The 19293-nt window shown below is 40.3% G+C and overlaps 2 protein-coding genes across 7 annotated transcripts; both read left to right on the top strand.

Annotated features, from left to right (window-relative positions):
- Nucleotides 1-23: 23 nt before the first annotated feature.
- LOC135166677 (aminomethyltransferase, mitochondrial) lies at nt 24-2735 on the top strand. The gene is made up of 5 exons (XM_064129190.1): nt 24-942; nt 1218-1558; nt 1614-1933; nt 2176-2258; nt 2348-2735. Exons 1-5 carry the CDS (start codon nt 765-767, stop codon nt 2683-2685), a joined length of 1260 nt encoding a protein of 419 aa, XP_063985260.1. The 5' UTR covers nt 24-764; the 3' UTR covers nt 2686-2735.
- Nucleotides 2736-3516: 781 nt separating this feature from the next.
- On the top strand, nt 3517-17677 carry LOC135166940 (neogenin). 6 transcript variants are annotated; one of them, XM_064129701.1, is made up of 11 exons: nt 3517-3879; nt 9775-10944; nt 11355-11526; nt 11602-12209; nt 12293-12848; nt 13030-13529; nt 13620-13658; nt 13785-14150; nt 14304-14402; nt 14647-14958; nt 15112-17677. In XM_064129701.1, the coding sequence occupies exons 1-11, from the start codon at nt 3825-3827 to the stop codon at nt 15501-15503; spliced, it is 4269 nt and encodes a 1422-aa protein (XP_063985771.1). In that variant the 5' UTR covers nt 3517-3824; the 3' UTR covers nt 15504-17677. The 6 variants fall into 6 exon arrangements, with proteins under 6 accessions (XP_063985771.1, XP_063985766.1, XP_063985767.1 ...); XM_064129696.1 differs by having other exon boundaries at nt 11133-11526; nt 14650-14958; XM_064129697.1 differs by having other exon boundaries at nt 11133-11526; nt 15118-17677.
- The last annotated feature ends 1616 nt before the right edge of the window (nt 17678-19293 follow it).

The raw sequence follows: 19293 nt of genomic DNA, 5'->3' as shown, positions 1-19293 counted from the left end.
ATGATTGTCATTCCCAACTATTGTCATTGAAGAAAAAACAAGAAGAATCTGAAGAAAAAAATCATTACGTGGTACAATAAAGAATCGAATGGCCATTCGACTTGAAACGAGTCTCGCATCTTTCAATTCATCCATCATCACATGCTCCATTTTCTCGTTAATTAATCCCGAGGATAATCAAAGATATCCAAGTGCTTCGGTCATATTAACGGTATTATTTCAAACAGAAGTTCATTTTAACCGAAAATTTCCAATTCTGCTCAATTTCCCCAAAAAATCCTGAATTATCAATACCACAACGGTCTGAAATTTTTTATGGAATTGTGACAGGGTAAAAATGTCCGAACTGGCCAAGGAAAATTCAGAAAAACCATTACATTAAAATTCAATAGAATGCACTAAACTCTGAACAGAATTTACCTTTAAAAAAATGCCCGAACGACTTGGTTATCCTTAATTTCATAAAAAAATGATCACGTGAGTTTGAAAATACTAGATGATCCCCTCTCACTAATGCTTATCGAGGCCTAGCTGACACGACCCTGGGGTCAAGCAGCGGAGGAATCGATAAGGCCCACCGAAAGATTTTCCCCTCAGGCATAACCACAAACCAACAACATCGAGAATTTATCTCGCACCGAGGTTTATCCGAGTGAATCCCTCTGCATGAAATCACCGCATATCGAGGGCATTACACCATCGCCGAGTTTGAGAAAAAAAAATTCAATTTTCCCCAGTAGAGGATCAGCTGTGAGAGGGACAAGATGTTGAGATTCAGACAAAAGTGTCGACTTGTGGCCAGAATCGGTGAAGTTATCAATGGTAATGTGAGTTCAATTAATGTTGCCTGTAGCCGTTTCAAATGCCATCGAAAGCGAGAGTATTCGACGGAGATGGAGGCAAGGAAGACGTGTCTGTATGACTTTCATGTCGAGAATAATGGTGAGTACTTCAATTGTTCCGAGGAGAACTCGACAACGACAAGAGAAATATTTCAAAGAATAAACATAAAGAAATTGTCCTTTCGACCAGCAGATGTTTTTTAACATTTTTTAGAATAGTCAATTACCTTTGAATTATTTAAATCTCATGACCTCCTCATCGTAGAGAAAGAACAATTTTTCTATGTCACTGATCACTATTAATGAATTCATATCCCAATTAATATCTCATTTCGCTCTGAAGAAAATAACTCCACCGACACTTAAATAATCTAGGGAAAGTTGTCAATTTCGCCGGTTGGCTTCTGCCAGTGCAGTACAAAGAGGCTATAGCGATATCCCACCAACACACACGCACCTCTGCGTCCCTATTCGACGTCGGGCACATGTTGCAGACAAGAGTTTGGGGAAAAGACGCGGGAGAGTTCTTAGAGAGTCTCACAACCGCTGATTTGAAAAATCTTAAATCAGGAGGAGCAACGCTCACGATACTCACCAATGATAACGGTGGCATCCTGGACGACCTCATCGTCACCAAGGACGGCCAGGATCGGTATTTCGTGGTCTCCAATGCCGGAAGACGAAAGGAGGACATGGAACTAATGAACCAGCGCCTGGTAACTGCAAACGAATAGAGAATAAAATCTTAAATGACTGAATTCAATTTTCCAGGACGAGTTCATCAAACGGGGTAAGAAAATTCACCTGGAGTACCTGGACCCTCTTGACCAGGGTCTGGTGGCTCTGCAGGGGCCGATGGCAGCAAAGGCTCTGCAGAATCTCGTGAAAATTGATTTATCGAAGCTGCTCTTCATGAACTCCGTGGAGACACAGATTGCCAACTGTAACGTGAGAATCACCAGGTGTGGGTACACAGGAGAAGATGGGTTCGAAATTTCTTTCAGGGGGAGGGATGCCAGGAGTCTAGTGGGGATGATTCTAGAGGCCGATGAAGTGAAATTAGCAGGATTGGGTGCAAGGGACAGTCTAAGGTAAAGGGAACGTGACGCTATCGTTTCCAATTTGGAATGGACATGTCCTGTAGTCATGTCCATTCCATCACAAGACTGACCCAGTGGTCAAATGTAATTAAAAAATTAAAATATTTCCAAGATATGAAATTACACTGCTTGGAAAAAAACATTCGCAAATTAGTTGATAAACACAATAAAGACTTCAACATTTTTTCGTCAGTTGTTTGATAAAAAAAAATGGCGTCACTTTTCATCTCTAGATTGGAAGCAGGACTTTGTTTGTATGGCCATGACATGAATGAAGACACAACCCCGATAGAAGCTGGACTTGCCTGGCTCGTTGGTACGAATAATTATCAGGACCCACATCCCAACACCGATAAAAAAAAACAGGATATCGCCAAAAGTGTAATTACCATGTTTTATTTGCAGCCAAACGACGCAGAGCAGAGGGCAACTTCACGGGCGCCGAACGCATTCTAACGCAAATCAAAATCGGCGTCACGAGGAAGCGAGTGGGTCTGATGCTTGGACAAGGTCCACCAGCTCGGGAAAACGCACCGATTCTCACCCTCGAAGGTGAAAGAGTTGGAATTGTTACTTCCGGTGGCCCAAGCCCAACTCTCGGCAAACCGATCGCCATGGGCTACGTTCCCACCGATCTCGCGCAACGGGGGGGAGGCGTTCTAGTGGAAATACGCGGGAAAACGTACACAGCTACCGTCACGAAAATGCCATTTGTCAAGACCCACTACTTCACTGGGAAATGATTCTGTTCATTTGAGCTTTTGTATGAATGTAATAAATGTTTTTTACACTATTCTTGTGACCTTCTGCTGTTTTAAACGACCTCAACTACGAAGGCACCAGCACTTCACTGATGTTTGCCCAGTAGAAATGTCCTGAACGTCTGAGACTCCTCATTGGACGATTGAATTAGCGCCCACCCACATTAGAAGCGGAAAATTCAAATATTGATTTCGCGGAGGACAATCAATCTTGTCTAGGATGAAATAAAACGAGATTGAAAATTTTATCGAAACAATATTATCACATCTTTCTTCGATTGTCTGTTTCTCGAGTTTTTTATCCAAAAAAAAAATTCCGGAAAATGTTTCTCCCGGGTAACTTTTAAATGATTTATAATTTATTTCTTCTCTTCAAATAAATCGTCTACAGCTGATATTAAACCCAAATCAAACCCCTATCCACCAGCTGCACAAATTATCGGCAGCAGAGACGTGATCATGTGATATTATCGACAAGTCAAAAATTACAGAAATCTACAATTAAGAAAATGGTTCAATACCGGCAGAAAATATTGTCGATAACGCCTTTCAAGACGCGGTACAATTACCGACCGGTGACGCCACAGATTGCACTTATCGACGGTGGGTCATCCAGAGTTAATATTTTAATGCTCCATAAGTTATTTTGGAATAGTAAATGATGTTATGAATGGAATTTTAATTAGAAAAATGGAATCTCAGGTCAATTAGCGTTTTATAGACTTATTGAATTACCATCGCGGATTCTGGTTCACGTCCTCGCCGCTAGAGAAAAAAAAATGTCCGGACAGACGCTTGTCTCAATATGGCGTCAATAGTGTCTGATCGTGTTCTCGAGACTCAGTTGCACTTCATCCCACACTCCACGATGTTGTGTACCCCCAACATTTCTCCAAATTCCCCTTGAAATACAGATAAAATCCACCGGATATGATCAACCAGACATTCAAAAATTTCCCTCTCCAGTGAAAATCGCAAAAAAAACCAAGAAAATGAAGTTGAAGTGGAGTTTCACGGCGAAATGAGTGAAAGTGGAGGGGTGAATTTTCTTTGAAAAAAAAATTCGTGCAGCTAGGATCAGAGATTCTGCTATCAGATATCAACTGTTTTATCAATTCACCATGGATTACTTCCCCAGACTTATCATTTTGCTGTTGTCAGGAGTCGCTGGAGGGGGTGAGTACCGAGATTACAATTGTAAACAATTTCCACCGGCAAATGTAACAAATCGAATAACTCGCGGTTTTCGATATCTTTTCATCAGTTTTATCAGTTAACTATCAAGAAAGGATTACGACTATCAATTCTCCGGAGTTTATTTTTTTTTCTCATCTGATTTATCGTTGGATTGATAATTTAATGTTTTTACTTACAGAAAGGGTCAGCGTTTCATCATTAACTCATTCACAGAGCAATAATCATGATAGCAACCATTGATTATGACTATGCATTACTTAGAATTACTATTTATTTATGAACTCCAAAGTTATCATTAATTAAAAACTTCGGATACTTCTTTTTGCTAGCGAAAAAATAGGGGATGATTTTTTCGTATGTCTCGGTTGATTAAATTTTCATTAGCGTCCGAAGTTTTTTTCTCATCAACTCGACGAGAAATTTAAGTTGAAATCATAATTTTGTGTCTACTTTTTCTTTTTCGCTCTCAATGAATGTTTGATGATGTCCAGATTGCGGGGAACGGCGAACTTTTCTAATTTTTTTGCTTACGATATTGTCATGAGGGTGAGGACGCCAAGAGGGTGAAGGGGGGGTTGATGTTCCTTGGAGTCCCAGTGGGGTATAAAATTTCAGCACTATTGATGCACTGGATGCACATTGCGCCATGCGGGATGACTAAGGGTATGTTTCCGTGAAATCGATTTCCACCCCCCATTCACCCCCTTCCAAATGTACACAACAGAAAGACAGAAGGTGTTTTCAAACAGAAATGAAAGTATTTGTATCGAGCGGAAAAACTGGCGAAGGGGGACATGGGACATGGGAGAACCGGCGACGAGTTGAAATAATTTTTGATTAATTTCATATTGAATTAATCATTAAACCTGAGGACAAAATTAATGATGGAATTCGTCGATTGAATTCACTGTTGCAATTCGCGTTATGTCTCAATGATGTCGTTTCAGACCTTGTGCACGTACATGAAAATTAATTTTAGTTCATTATTACCGAAAATAATTAATTCCCATTGCTCTTCCAAAAAAAGTAATGAATAAACTTGAAGATGAAACGAGTAATCGATTTACTTATGTGTATTCACCTCAATTCACTTCGTGTCTTAAAGACTCAGAAATACCTGGGTACGTTAATTAATCATAATTTACCGTCAATCGGGTCTGTCATTAATTACTACCGAGATTAATTACGGTCGAGGGGTGGCGCTTTTCAATTTAAAATATCGGCATAACGCGATTGATTAAACGATTGATCACACATTTAAATGTCTTCACGTTTACGGTGCATATATTTATCCACAGCCTGAATAAATAATATTGAAAAATAAATTATTCTGATGATAGTAATTTAATTAAAATTAGATTAATTTTTAATCTCGACTGCAGAAACGACCAAAAAATTCATGATTTTCCATGTTTTTCCTCCCTCTTCATTTCGCCTGCGATCGCTCATCGCAACAATGAGTAACAATGAGCGAGGGGGTGACATATCTCAAATGGGGGAGGTGTTTCCAATCGTCTGAAAATCCCCGGGAGCACGTTGCATCTGCAATAAAATCGTCTCACCCCTCAGCATTTGGCGATAAATCGACCAAAAGGGAATAGAAAATTCTGATGAGGATCCTGAGGTGGCTAAAGCCTCCACATGACGCTAGTCTCGGGATATTAATCCTCCCCCTCCGAATAAATTTTTCAGGTCTTCTTTTTTTCCTAGAGATTTAATCTTTCTCGGGTAATCGGGAGAAAAGATGAATTTTGTGAATATAAATAATTGAAAGGGATTTTTTTATTCATGAGTTTCGGACTGACTGGGATATCAGGGACTGGATCTAGTCGCGAGGAAGACCAATTCGAGTTTAGATGGAGATCCGACCTCGAGGGTTAATGAAAAAAAAAACTAGCAAAAGAATGACCAAAAATTTCTGCTTTGCCTCAGTTTGTTTAATTTTTGGAATCTTTTTCTGATGTTGTTCTTCTATTTTTCTTTGAAATGCCGAACATCTGATGACTTTATCGCTTTTACAGGTGTCGGTGAAACCCGAGGGAAATATCCCCTATCCAATATACAACCGGAAGTTCCCCCATACCCCATTTTTTTTATCTGCCTTTTGTTTTTCCTGTAAACAATCTCAAGAAAATAGTAAAAAACCTTCTCAGAATACTCTCCTCCCGCTGTGGATGGTCTCAACGATATCGGCGTTTTCCCAACCATCAAAGCAACAACACCCGATGCTCAAGTGATCTCAAATTGCTCCAGTTATCCAGAGTCCCGTGCATCTGAAATAATGTCGTAAGAACACCTTACCGGTCATCGCCTACGCTCTACCCGACATTAAATTCTTCCTGTGAAGCCCATTCACTCTCGTTTCTAGCTCACCAATTGCAAAAACTAAAATTGACATTAAAACAATTTTTGTAACTCGTTGATTTCTCGTAAGTGAGTGCCTCCAGAAGAAAATATCACTAGACATTATTTGTGGAGAATGAAATTGTCCATAAAAAATGTCTTGTAACATTTTCCTCTCAATCCACTCTCCGTTGAGATAATGGAGAAATTAAAGACCTCAGTTGGAGACTTTTTCTGAATCTTCCTCCCCCATCCCCTTTAATTCAATCATTAGCCAATTAAAATCTCCATTTCACGCGAAAATAAAATAAACCAATAATAATTAAATTAGCGAGTCCGATGGTGACTCTCGTCGATTTAATTAACCTCCAGTTTCGCACAAACGAGGAGAAAAAGAGTGATGGAAAAAAAGGGTCGATTGCGTGTCGAGGGAATTAATTGATCGCTCACTAGTGAGAAATTACAGGAAAAATAGAGTGAATGGGTGGTGAGAGAGGGCGGGGAGAGGGAGAGGATAGGCTGTCTATTAAAATTTATGGGACACCCCGTAGATATTCGTACCCCCTTGTACCTTGTCTTCACGGTCTGTTCGTCACGTGTCGAGTACTTTTACCACGTATTTTTCTTTACTCCTTTATTCCTGGCCTTTTTATTCTCAAACATTCTGTTCTGTCGAGCCGCCGTCTTCCTCTTTTCATGTAGATTTTTTTTCTGTTTTTGTTTTTTACGAGACTCACTCGCTAGTACTTTTCGAGTCTCTCATCGTCTGCACCAATAGCAGCCTTTTGTTTCTCACTTTTTGTTGAAGTTTTTCATATCTCCGAGGTATTGTTTTCAGAACGGGGGTGAGTGTTCGTTGGAAAATTATTCATTTTGTTGGTGATGGTCAGGGGGAAATGAAATCATCGATTTCAGGGTGAAAATACGGTGTTATTTTTGTACAACATTGTTTCACACTGGGAGGTAACGATTTGAATAATTAACGAATTGCATTATTGGGTTTTAACGGCAATAATTAATACCGAACATGATTGACGGTAATTACGAATAATTAACGTACACAGGTATTTCTGAATCTCTGAAAAATAAAGTGAATTTAGATGATGTCGAGGTGAATTTAAATAATTAACCCCATTATTCGTTCCATCTTGAGGTTTATTTGTTACTCAAAAATAAAAAATGAATTATAAAAAATTCTGAATTGTCATTGGAGGCTGGATCTCCTCAGAGGAACGACAAAACAAATTCCCCCTTTTTTCGGATTCTGGGGTAAAATTTATGAGGCAAACAAATCCTCCCTCACGGTTTGATTTATCTGACACTGCAAAAAGGGTAAATAAATAAAAACATGAAGGGCTCACTTGCTTACCTACCGCAGCCTCCACGCGCCATACGGAAATAGAACCTAAACAAGACCATTTTCATCTCTTTTTCTTCACCATGTTAAATGTCTGAAGTGACGAAGGAGAAATAAAGTCGTTTTCACTGTCTCAGCCAATGTAAACATAGATCCATTATTTTTACTGACACTCATGTGGATCCCTCAATCAGAATTCACATTTCAACAGCCTATTTTTGTATTTTTTTATTTCTAAGAAAAAAATATGCTCCATTCATAAGAAGCAAAAATTTCATTCACTGATGAGAGCTCTGGGTCACCCGGAGGAAAATTTTTCCCTTTGTCGCCGAAAAAAAAAATTAATACTGTTTCCCTCGTAATTTTTCTTGAGTACTTTATTTATTTAAGACGGTACATGGAAATATAGTATTTTATTTAAAGAATCGAGCAGCTATGTCTTTTAATTATCTGTCTATAAATGGGTTAATAGAAAAATTAAATAATTTAAATATTCTCTTGCTCCAATATTGTGGGCAAAGGTCATTGTGGGGTTTCAAAGTTGATTTCATCCATGGCTTTAACACATAGCGTGTTCAGCAGCTCATGAACGACCAAACGCCACAAACGACTCAACTGACACTCGTTAATTATCTGTACAACTTCCTCCCTTGTGTTACCGATACCTATAGACAGTGGCGATGATGGTATTGATACAGGTTCTCAGAATATAATAAAAGTGTAGTTATTTTTTTTGCAGCAACGCTTACAAATTACAGGGAAAGACAGGCGTAAAAATGGTTTTTGTGGGGTGGACGAACGGATGTAAGGGTGATTAATTGAGTTAGCGAATCGGCTCCAATTCTTCGAACGAGTCATTTATTACTCGATTTTTTTTGAGTGAATGAACGGGCGCTCGGTGAATTAGTCGAATCGTCCCCTTTAAACTGACGGCCATTCACAAATATTTTTCTGAAGCGCTATTTTTCCTGTCTCTCTATGAAGAAGCAATTTTTTTCATCCTCTAGCATACCATCCTTATCTAATAATTTATTCATGAAACAATAATCAATATTGGCTCTGATTATATTAAAAATAATTATGCTCTGTCATCGCTTAACTATTCATGACTAGTTGTCATTTATTTTCATTAAATTTAATCATTTACTTCTTCATTCAATTTCTCGTCTTTTCTTCATTTAAATAATGCAGAGGATAATTTTCCCCTGAGAATTCTGATTTGAAAAAAAATCTGTATAAAGTTTTAAGCCACATCTGATGTCCTCCGAATTGATTACCCCAGGGACATTAGAAATTATTCCCCGGATATACCGTGAGGAGATCGTGTATGCACAGTTGGCTGCGATACCAAGGAGCAAAGAAAGTTGAGAAACGAGAACGAGGGATATAAATTTCCACTGGATAGGGGGTTTGAGTTTGTTTCCTTCCGTACAACCACCGGCAAATGGCTGTAGAGGGGCTGGATAAGCGATTCTGGAATACGATTTGAGTTTATTTATTGCTTCATTGAATCATCCTCACTGGTAAAACAGTCTCAAGTGTTTCTTAATTTTTTCTTCTCCTGGTATAACTGATTTTCACGAGTTCGAAAATTTTCAGAGAATTTTTCGTTGGAACAATTCATAGAAAATTACGAACCACCTATGATTCCCTCCCCCACGTCCCCTCTCTATCGCCTGAATTTTTAATTCCGCCTGAGTTGAATAGATTTCATTCCACTCGATCAGATTTTTCTTTTGAATTTTATTTGCCCCAGACAGTTCTCTTTTGATAGGGCACAATGAGCTTAACAAAAGCACGCGTGCCAGCTGTATATTTCGAGTCTGAGGTATTCCTTTTGTTTGCCCACACCCTCTCAACTACCTCGAAATACCCACAGCAATATGTATCACTTGATCCAAAGGCCCAATTGTCCCTATGGAAACTTCCGCTATTTTTATAATTAATATTCTCCTCTAAAATTTTTCCCACAAATCCAACACAATAACAAAGATTACGTGGATTCACTTGTGAAGCTCCTGCGCATCTTTCTACACATATCGCGCACGAGCAGTTGGTGAATCCCTGTTTTGAACCGAAATCCAAAGAAAGAACAATTCCCAGATTTTCCATATATCACGATATTCTGGCTCTCCCCTGAAGAACTTGAAAAAATATTTACATATGGCTTTCAGTATCGGTAACATCTGCCCTCCACTTCAAAGTGGAGCCCGAAGACACAACGGTGGAGGAGGGTGGCCCAGCGCGTTTAGACTGTACCGCTTCAAGTGCCTTTGGTCCAGTGACAATTCAATGGAGGAGTGAGGATGGTCAGCCCATAAATTTTATAGGCGATGTTTATCGCTCTCAATTGGCCAATGGATCGCTCTATGTAACGAGTGTTACCTCGGACAACGCCGAGACAACGGGGAAGTATCAGTGTTTAGCATCGGTGGATGATGTCGGAGCGATTGTGTCGGGGGCTGCGGAAATCAAGGTCGCGACACTTCCGGAATTCCAGGAGGAGCCGCGGGATACTATGGTGTATCTGGGACAGATAGCTTATCTCGTTTGCTCGTTACCTATGATTGAGAGAGGTAGAGTTAGGGTGCATTGGCTGAAGGACGAACATCCTCTGATGATTGATGACAGCAGAATGAGTCTTATGCCGTCTGGGGCATTGGAGATCGATGACGTGAGGACGCAGGACGTCGGGGCGTACAGATGCAACGTCAGTGGATACGGTCAATCTCGCCTTAGCAGGAAAGCCCAACTGTCCCTTCTCACCAGCGACCTGGACCAAGCCCCAACGGCTCCAATATTTATCGCTAAGCCTCATCAACAAGTCGCAATTGAAGGTTCTACCATTACCCTCGAGTGTGCGGCAAATGGTTACCCAAAGCCAACAATCCTCTGGCTGAAGGATGGAATAACCGTGGACTTGGCAGCGCTGGACTCTCGCTACCGCGAGGTAGCAGCCTCCAGTCTCATGATCACTGATGTCATGGAGGAGGACAATGGCTCCTACCAATGTAGGGCTGAAAACCGAGTGGAGACGCTTGATGCAGTTGCTGAAGTCGTAGTCCAGGTGCCTCCCAGATTTGTCAAGCGACCAGAGGACAAGGTGGCGAACAAGAATCAAGACTTGGAGTTTGAGTGCGAGATTTCTGGAAAGCCAGAGCCCCGGGTTACTTGGCTGAAGAATGGCGAGAGGATCACGCTCAGTGAATATTGGCAGCTAGTCAACAGTAATAATTTGAGAATCAATGGCCTCCTTGCTATTGATGCCGGGATCTTCCAGTGCATCGGGGTCAATCCTGCTGGCAGTGTTCAGGCAGCTGCTAGGCTAACCATCAATATTCCGAGTGAGTAATACTGATGAATGTTTTGCTGTGTTCTTAATAGATCATTTTTTATGATTTTATTATATTGCCTGAGATGATAAAACTACGTTTTATCTCTTCCTCCTGTTGATGTGTTTAATTTTGTTAATTTTTTATTTTTCCCTTCGCTCCTATGTTCTCCCAACTAACTGTACTGCATGCTAACATAGAGAAAAATTCTTCCAAGACAACGACGCCAAAATCAGCGATGAAGAAAAAGAAATTGTCTCATCAACGATTGTATAATAACACTTGGCAGCATCCTAGTACCCTTCTTGGTCATACATCAGCACCATATACCCCCCATCCACTGTCCATGGACGATCCCTCCGATTTGCACCGTGAAATTGACGATCCCATTCCCCTGTACGACCCTGCCTCCCATTTTCTAGATGACACAGATGGCCCTGATGTAGCTGAAGGAAGTGTACCATCAGCCCCTCGAAACCTCAGTGTCGTCATCGTCAAGTCGAGGTTTGTCACTCTGAGGTGGGAGGAACCAGAGAACACGAACGGTGATGCTCTGACCTACAATCTCTATTACAAACAGGAGGGAGCACAAAGGTGGATAATTTAGCATATGCAAACCACGCAAAGACATCTCTTGATGTGCCATGATTATCAATCTCAATCCTCTAGGGAACGAGTGCTGAGCACAGGCCATAAACAACTTGACGCAGTGATCAGAAGTCTTCAGCCTGGTGTCACCTACGAGTTTCGAGTGGTCGCCCATAACCTCCGAGGGGCAGGCGCCTCCTCAGACACCCTCAAGGTAACCACTCACTCAGAGGCTGACGTTCCAAGTCCCCCACTGAATCTCAAGGGCATGGCGACCAGTCCCAGCAGTATCAAACTCTCCTGGCAGGAACCCACGGTCCTCAATGGTCGCATCTCCAAGTACATCATCACCTACATGGAGGGAGAAGGCGAGGGTGAGAAAGTACGGGAAACAACGAGCACCACCCACGAGCTGATAGACCTGATACCGTATACGGAGTACAGTATCTGGGTTCATGCTGTTAATGAGAATGGACCTGGGGCATCGACTGGGGAAATCTCCATTAAGACTTTCAGCGCTCCTCCCTCTGAGCCACCCCACAATGTCACACTAGAGGCGGCTAGCTCAACAAGCATCATCATCAGGTGGGAACCGCCCCTGGAAGGGCGGAATGGCATAATCACTGGGTATAAAATTCGGTATAGGAAGCAGGATAGGCGATATCCTTCTGACACGATCACCACTGAAGGTAAGAGATTTTTTCAACGTAAGATAGTGAACCCTTCGCGGTTAGGACGTGTTTCTTCTAGCAATAAATAATTTTCCCACTAGGAAACCAACGTCTCTACTCCCTGACTGGTCTCGAGCGTCACTCGGTCTACCACATCCGAATTGCCGCCCTAAATGCCAAGGGGATAGGCCCTTGGACCGAGTGGCTGCCAATAGAGACATACGAGAACGATCTCGATGAATCGGCGGTCCCCTCGGCCCCAAGTGCACTCAAGTGGGAGGTGATGGCCAACTCTATACTGCTCCGGTGGAGTCCTCCCAAGGACGACGGTATCAAGGTTCGCGGGTATATTGTTGGCTGGGGCAAAGGCTTTCCTGATGGTTACACGCAACGCCTTGATGGTAAACAGCGATTCTTCTCACTGGAGAACCTCGAGCCCCTGTCGGAGTACGTCATCACTCTGAGAGCTACCAATGAAGCTGGGGAGGGTCCTCCTATTTACGATAATGTCAGGACTACTGAGAAGTCCGTACCGGAATCCCTAGCTCCTCTCATACCTCCGGTTGGACTTAAGGCCATTGTTCTGTCCGCCAACACTGTCGTACTTTACTGGACTGATAATTCTTTGTCTAAGAGCCAGTATGTGACTGATAACAGGTAATATTTGTACCGGGGGGGGGGGTGATTTATTAGGAGGGAATATCCCAAAGGGAATAATAACCATTAATCGAATAAATTTCTATCATTGAAAAAAATCCGAGGCTCAATTTTTTTTTATCCCCGAAGATGGCGTCGCGGATATTGAATTATCTAATGAATGTAAATTATTCCCGTGCAGGTACTACTTGGTGCGATACGGTCCCTATCACCCCGGGTCTTTCAATTCGAAGTACAAATATTTCAACGCGAGTGATCTCAACTGCATGATAAACGACCTCAAGCCCAATACGCAGTACGAATTCACAGTGAAGACGAGGAAAGGCAAGAGAGAGTCGCCCTGGAGTATGCTTGTCCTCAACCAGACCCAGGAGGCCGAACCGACCACTTCTCCAAGGGACCTCGTAGTTCAGGGGAGTGAGGACAGACCCAGTTCGGTTATACTCAAGTGGCAACCCCCCAAGCAACCCAATGGACAGATCATCGGCTACATTCTGTCGTACTCCACGGACAATACAAAGCGAGACAGGGATTGGCTGGTGGAGGGCATCGTCGGGAATAGGACGGAGTATGTCGTGAAGGGCCTGAGACCTGGCACCAGTTACTACTTCAAGATGCAAGCGAGAAATCTCAAGGGGTATGGGCCATTCTCCTCGACGGTGATGTTCAAGACACTTCCCAGTGAGTTTAGGACTATTCTTGATGTTGACGTTTTGTAAAAATACTATTTTTTTTATTTATTTGTGTCTTTTTGTTGTCGTCGTTGTGTAGGCAATGGAATGGATTACTATGACGATTTGCATGACGGAGGTAATTTTTTGTTTTCTGTTCTTCATTTAATTTATTAATTAAAATTCATGTGATTTGACCGTCAGACTCTTAGGCTGTTATTATCCCTCCCCAGACCAATCACTCAAGATCAATGAACCCTTTCAGATGGTAAGGGCCTTTCCGGAGTTTTTATCTATATCATCGTCGGCTGCACTATCGTTCTCCTCACGGGAATAGCCATTGTCGTCGTATTCGTCTGCTGCAAACGTAACCCAGATTCTCCAGATCGTAAAAAGAGCTACATGAAAGATCCGGCCCAGAAAACGAACATAAAACCCCCCGATCTGTGGATTCATCACGATCAGATGGAGCTCAAGGCCCTGGAAAAATCATCCATGAACGGGGAGGCATCCACAAGTGGAGTCGTCAGTAACACTCTCCCAAGATCTGGAAATTCTGATTACAGTCAGGAGAATGTCACTGTTAACTCCAGTTCTCTGGACAAACGAACATACGTTCCCAGTTATATGGGTGAGATTTTGAAGGATTATTTTTTTCAAAATATGTACATCACGCAGCACATGACACATTCCCTCTGTCTTTAGATGACTTCTTGTCATGTTTTGGGAATTGCTTTATGATTTTTGTTTATTTACTTTCCCATTTTTTTACACATTGAATTAGGGAGCATGGATGAAAAGTGTTCGACCCTGAGCAGACAACACAGTCGTGGTAAACCAAAACTCATTACATTACCTGTTGACGGTGGACCAATGACACATCGTAAGTGCATCATTATAATTTCTCCCATTATTGTTTATAATCAAGAAACATTTCATCACAAATCACATTTTTTCCTCGAGAGTGAAAATATATCTGCAGTGATGTGGCAAATCGAGGTAACTTAATTGGTCTCCAGATTAACTTCACTCGTTTTCCCACTTCACTACAAATTTCATAATTGGAATTATCAAGATAACAGCTTCGAAAATTGTTGGATTATTTTTTTTGGACCTTATAACATCAGCAGTAGCAACAGCAACACCATTGGTTAATGGCAGCATGTCCCAGCCGACGATCCACAACACCTGCACAGACGGTTCAGGCTCCAGGCCGACTTACCCCAGGACCGTTGCACAGTATAGCCTGAGTCGAGCCCACATAACTCTAGAGCCCACGCCGGAATCATCCCCTGATTCTTGCTCCATGCCGAGCACTTACGATCAACTGAATTCGCTGACGTATGGGTCGTCAGGCCCCACGTACACGGCCAACAGTAATTATGCCCCAGGGCATTACGGCGGAAGGGAGCAGTCTTCCAATGGACCTGGAAGCACAGGTAATGATGGGCTCAAGGCTCTTTTAGTTCAGGGGTTCCTTCAAGGGTTGTTTCACGTGTTAGTGGGCCTGAGACCTCAATAGCCCTTCTACATGAATTTAAAGAATTATATTAATGGAAAAGTAAAACCTCACATTTGTTTTTCTGTTCAAGGAACAGGCGTTTCTGGTGGTACCGGTGGAGTCTCCTCGACGGGCACGGATACTGGGAGTGTCAAACGTCTTCAGGGACATCCCCTGAAGAGCTTCAGTGTTCCAGCTCCCCCACCGCAGTCGGCGCCATCGACTCCCCAGCAGAAGCACGGAATGTCACAGGTTACGGTAAGGCCAAGTGTGTCGGGAAGTCCTTACAAGAAGCAGCTCGGCTCCACCAGTCAATTGACGAAGAATCGACTGGCCTCAGTCTCTTCCGCATCTCACACGCCCGAGGAGATCGAGAGACTCAAGCCCTCCTACAGCACCGAAGAGCTCAATCAGGAGATGGCCAACCTGGAGGGCCTTATGAAGGATTTGAATGCCATCACGGCCTCGGAGTTTGAATGTTGAGAGGTTTTTAAGAAAAAATTTCAGACTGATAGTCATCATTGACAGAGATCGGAACAACTTTTATAAATTTATAAATATTTTTTATTGTATAATGAATGAATGAATTTTGAGAATTTCATTTCTTTAAAAATATGGTTAAACCGGTGAATAGTAATTAAAAGAGACATTATTTATTCAGTCATGAATTCTGGAGTGATAATCATCATGAAAATTATTTTACTGCCGATCTCTGACAATCGAGGGAAGAATGTTGAAAGATATCTTGTGGGGAATTTAATTTCCCAGCCTGAATGATATGCGCCGACATTTTTTTCTATTCGTATATCAAAACACTGTCGATATATTACCGAATTATTTGAATGGGGAAAAGGCAGTTAAATTACCTTGATTATTCAATCTCCCAAAGTGCCATCATCTTGTGTTTCATTAAATTTTTTTTAAGGTGATCAGATCATTTTGACGGCTACGTACTGCCATAGTTAAAAACGACGAAGGAAAAATCATACAATTTTCCCTGAATCGTAAGCACTTGTAAACGATTTCGCTATTAACGATTAAATTGGGGTTGAGACCAATTTTTAACGATAGAGACAGTTCTAGAAGGTCTCTGGGGGAGTTTTATATTCCGAATTTCGTAACTAATGTTCGATAGACTATATTTTACGGTCTATGGTTCATATTTCACCAGTGAGTGATGGACTTTCACGTTTTACTAACGATTTCATTATGATTAATCAGGGGATAAGAGTGGCAGAGTCAGCCTAGTATTACGATCTCATTGGAACCTACTTGGTAGTCTAATAATTAATTTTATAATTTCTTTGATTGATTAATTTTGTAAGTTTGATCGTACAAATAAGCTCTTGGAGCTCAGATTTTTATGCTAATTAGACTCTTCGCGATTATCTCGGGAATCACTGAATTTATCCAAAAATTTGCACAGCCTTTTTTGTAGATGATTATTACCCGCAGAAAAAAGTATTGTCACATTTTTCGATAAACCCCACCGTTCTCAAGATATTCGCAATATAAGTTCAAGTTTTCCTTCAAATCTAAGGGAAATCGGCATTTACTGATTTTTAATTTCTCTTAGATTGTTTTTAATCCCTTAAAAGCCTAAATCAAGGAATTTTTAATGGAATTTCATTGCCTGAGAGATTTATATCCACTTTAAAACATTATACAATTTTATAACGATCTCTACGAAAGTAAAAACAGAATTTTTCACGAGAAAACGACTTAAAGAAAAAAAAATTGACTACAAATTATTGCAGCTAAATCCTAAAATTATCAGGCACATTTAGAAACTCCAAGAAAATTTTTCTACTCGATAAATAACTCATAGACTTCATCTTTAATGAATCGAATCGATTGCATATTAAAAAATCGCGTCCTGATGCCCCGTTTTCTACGTTTTTATAAAATCAGCAATTCTAAAGAGCAATTGCTTGTAATTTTGTCCGTTACCAGGACAAAAGCTTGTACATTATATGTAATTGTAATGATAATTACGCGCAAACGTAGTGACGCGGTGAAATTAATCAAGTGGCACGGAAAAATTCATGTGTCCACACGAATAACTTCACCGCAAAAGTAATTGAAAAATCGGGCAAACCAGGGAAATCGGTGAGCACAAAAAAAATTTGCCCATTTTTCAATCCTCCAAACGATATTTATAAGCCCAAAAAAATTGATATAACGTTGGCCTATCTCCAAGAAGCCTCCGACCTATTTTACCACAAAGTAATTAAATAATTGACTAGCCTAGCTTCATCAGTAACCATGAACATTTGATATTATTTATTGATAAATGATAGAGATAACGATGTATCACTGATGTGGGGACCCATAGTGAGCGACTGGATAATGCACGATGAGGATGATAATTTTTTGAATAATGTAAATACAAACACCAGGGGATCTCCACCTTCTACGAAGGGACGAATTTTCATAATCAATTTATTTATATTGGATTAGTGTACCGAGTAGATTATTTAACGATACCATTGTATTTGTAACATATTTAAACGAATGCCGCCATCCATAGCATTTTTTTATGGTGAACAATTTTTAAATAGAATTTTTTTTCTTTTTATAATGTGAAGCATTTGTAACAAGTGTGATAATATATTTGTAAAACATAGATTTATACAATAAATGTATATGGACCTTTATTCAGTAAATGTTTACTCGGACAGGGACTGTGTGATTTTTAAAAAAATATAGAAACAGTTTAGTTCTGTTCAATAGTTTTCTTTATTTTGTTCTTTCAACCTTGTTTCGTGATTCGATTACACATGCACTTCGTGTTTCTCTCATTATTATAAACAACCCATTAACATTGTATTCAACATCACATGAGATCAAATACGTTAAAGAGACTATCTCTTCGTATATGCTTTATCATTTCAGCAGTTTTAACCTTGTTCATCATTAGTTTATTTATCAATAGATTGGGAATTATTCCAATGAATATCAATGCACAATTATGTCACTCAAATTACCTCATTTTCAAACATGTCCACTCGACATTTTCCACGATAAATTTTATATTTTTACTATTTGGTATTCAACAGTCAAGAAAATTATCGCTTTTTCACATTTTTTATTTCATTCACATTTGTTTTATCTTTTAATGATTTGTTATCGAAGATATGTGCGCTGGAGAATCTTTATTCTCATCTCGAGTATTTCATTATGAGTCGTGTGATGTATACCTTCGAGTGGAAATATTATATACAGTATATATAATAAATTATACGGATCGTAATTATGCAGTCCATCAGTCGAGGGATGTAACGAGTCAATGAATTCCCTGTTTATGGGAAAATCTCGGGAGATATTGTACCCTAATCTCATTGACCCACGTTTCACCCCTTCTCCTCTGAATCAATCAACTAATGGATCTTAAGACTAAATTAACGTTACGTAATTCATAATTCACCAAAATTGGCAGTACTAAAATCGATGGAATAAAATAAACAACTCAGTGCTACAGTATTTTTAACTCGGAATCAGCGAAAATCGGAAATTACAAGTCCAAAAAAATTTCAGTGCAAAGGGAACAGGTTTAAGTCGACTCAGCCCTTCGATAAATTATTTAGAAATATTTCAGAATCCAAATGAGATAGTGAAGTTGTTATTAAAACATTTTGGCTTTTGATTCACTCCACAAAAAAAGTTATCACAAAAAATTGGCCATCTCTCTTAGATTCCGTGATATTCATTAAAAATAGACCAATAGCTCAAGTCGATTTAAACCAATTTCATTTGCCACTGAACCCTCCTTTCCTTCAGATAAAAATTGCTAGTTGATAATTAAAAATTAATCACTCTCGACGAAGTAAAGTCAAGGAACTTTCGAAATTTCCCACAATTGATCATTAAAAAATCGGGTCGTTTCATTCTATTGACTCACAGTCACAATCAGACTCAGGGCCGTTAAATATACAATTCAATTATTTCTTTTAACATCTAAAAACAGTCTCTAAACATCTAAACGTTAATGCTCTCGTCCTCAGTATCTCGTCAACGTCATCTCTAATCGCCTATGTAACTAACATTATCCAAATAGCCTAGGACGAGCTATATTTGCTCGCAATTGCTGTTCAATTTCGTAGCGAAACGGTAAATTTATTCACGTAGTCTTCGCTTGAAGTTTCAAAGAATATCTCGAGATCGAAGGAAGATACCCGCATGTTCGTTTCTACTTATTTTCATGTCTCAATTAGCCCTACAAAAATCGTTATAACAAAAAAGCCATCTGCATTAGATCAGGTAATCCTTGAAG

The sequence above is a fragment of the Diachasmimorpha longicaudata genome, chromosome 10 (genome assembly GCF_034640455.1).
Source record: "Diachasmimorpha longicaudata isolate KC_UGA_2023 chromosome 10, iyDiaLong2, whole genome shotgun sequence".
In the NCBI taxonomy this organism is placed as follows: domain Eukaryota; kingdom Metazoa; phylum Arthropoda; class Insecta; order Hymenoptera; family Braconidae; genus Diachasmimorpha; species Diachasmimorpha longicaudata.
This window is presented reverse-complemented; position numbering and strand designations above follow the sequence as displayed.

Excerpts from the sequence above, each read along its gene's own strand:
- LOC135166940 (XM_064129695.1), top strand. The coding sequence starts at position 3,825 with ATGGATTACTTCCCCAGACTTATCATTTTGCTGTTGTCAGGAGTCGCT. Across the intron at positions 11,527-11,601 it reads AAACAGGAGGGAGCACAAAG|GGAACGAGTGCTGAGCACAG; the intron begins GTGGATAATTTA and ends TCAATCCTCTAG. Across the intron at positions 14,403-14,646 it reads CGGTGGACCAATGACACATC|CAGTAGCAACAGCAACACCA; the intron begins GTAAGTGCATCA and ends TTATAACATCAG.
- LOC135166677 (XM_064129190.1), top strand. The coding sequence starts at position 765 with ATGTTGAGATTCAGACAAAAGTGTCGACTTGTGGCCAGAATCGGTGAA. Across the intron at positions 1,559-1,613 it reads AACTAATGAACCAGCGCCTG|GACGAGTTCATCAAACGGGG; the intron begins GTAACTGCAAAC and ends TCAATTTTCCAG. Across the intron at positions 1,934-2,175 it reads GGTGCAAGGGACAGTCTAAG|ATTGGAAGCAGGACTTTGTT; the intron begins GTAAAGGGAACG and ends TTTCATCTCTAG.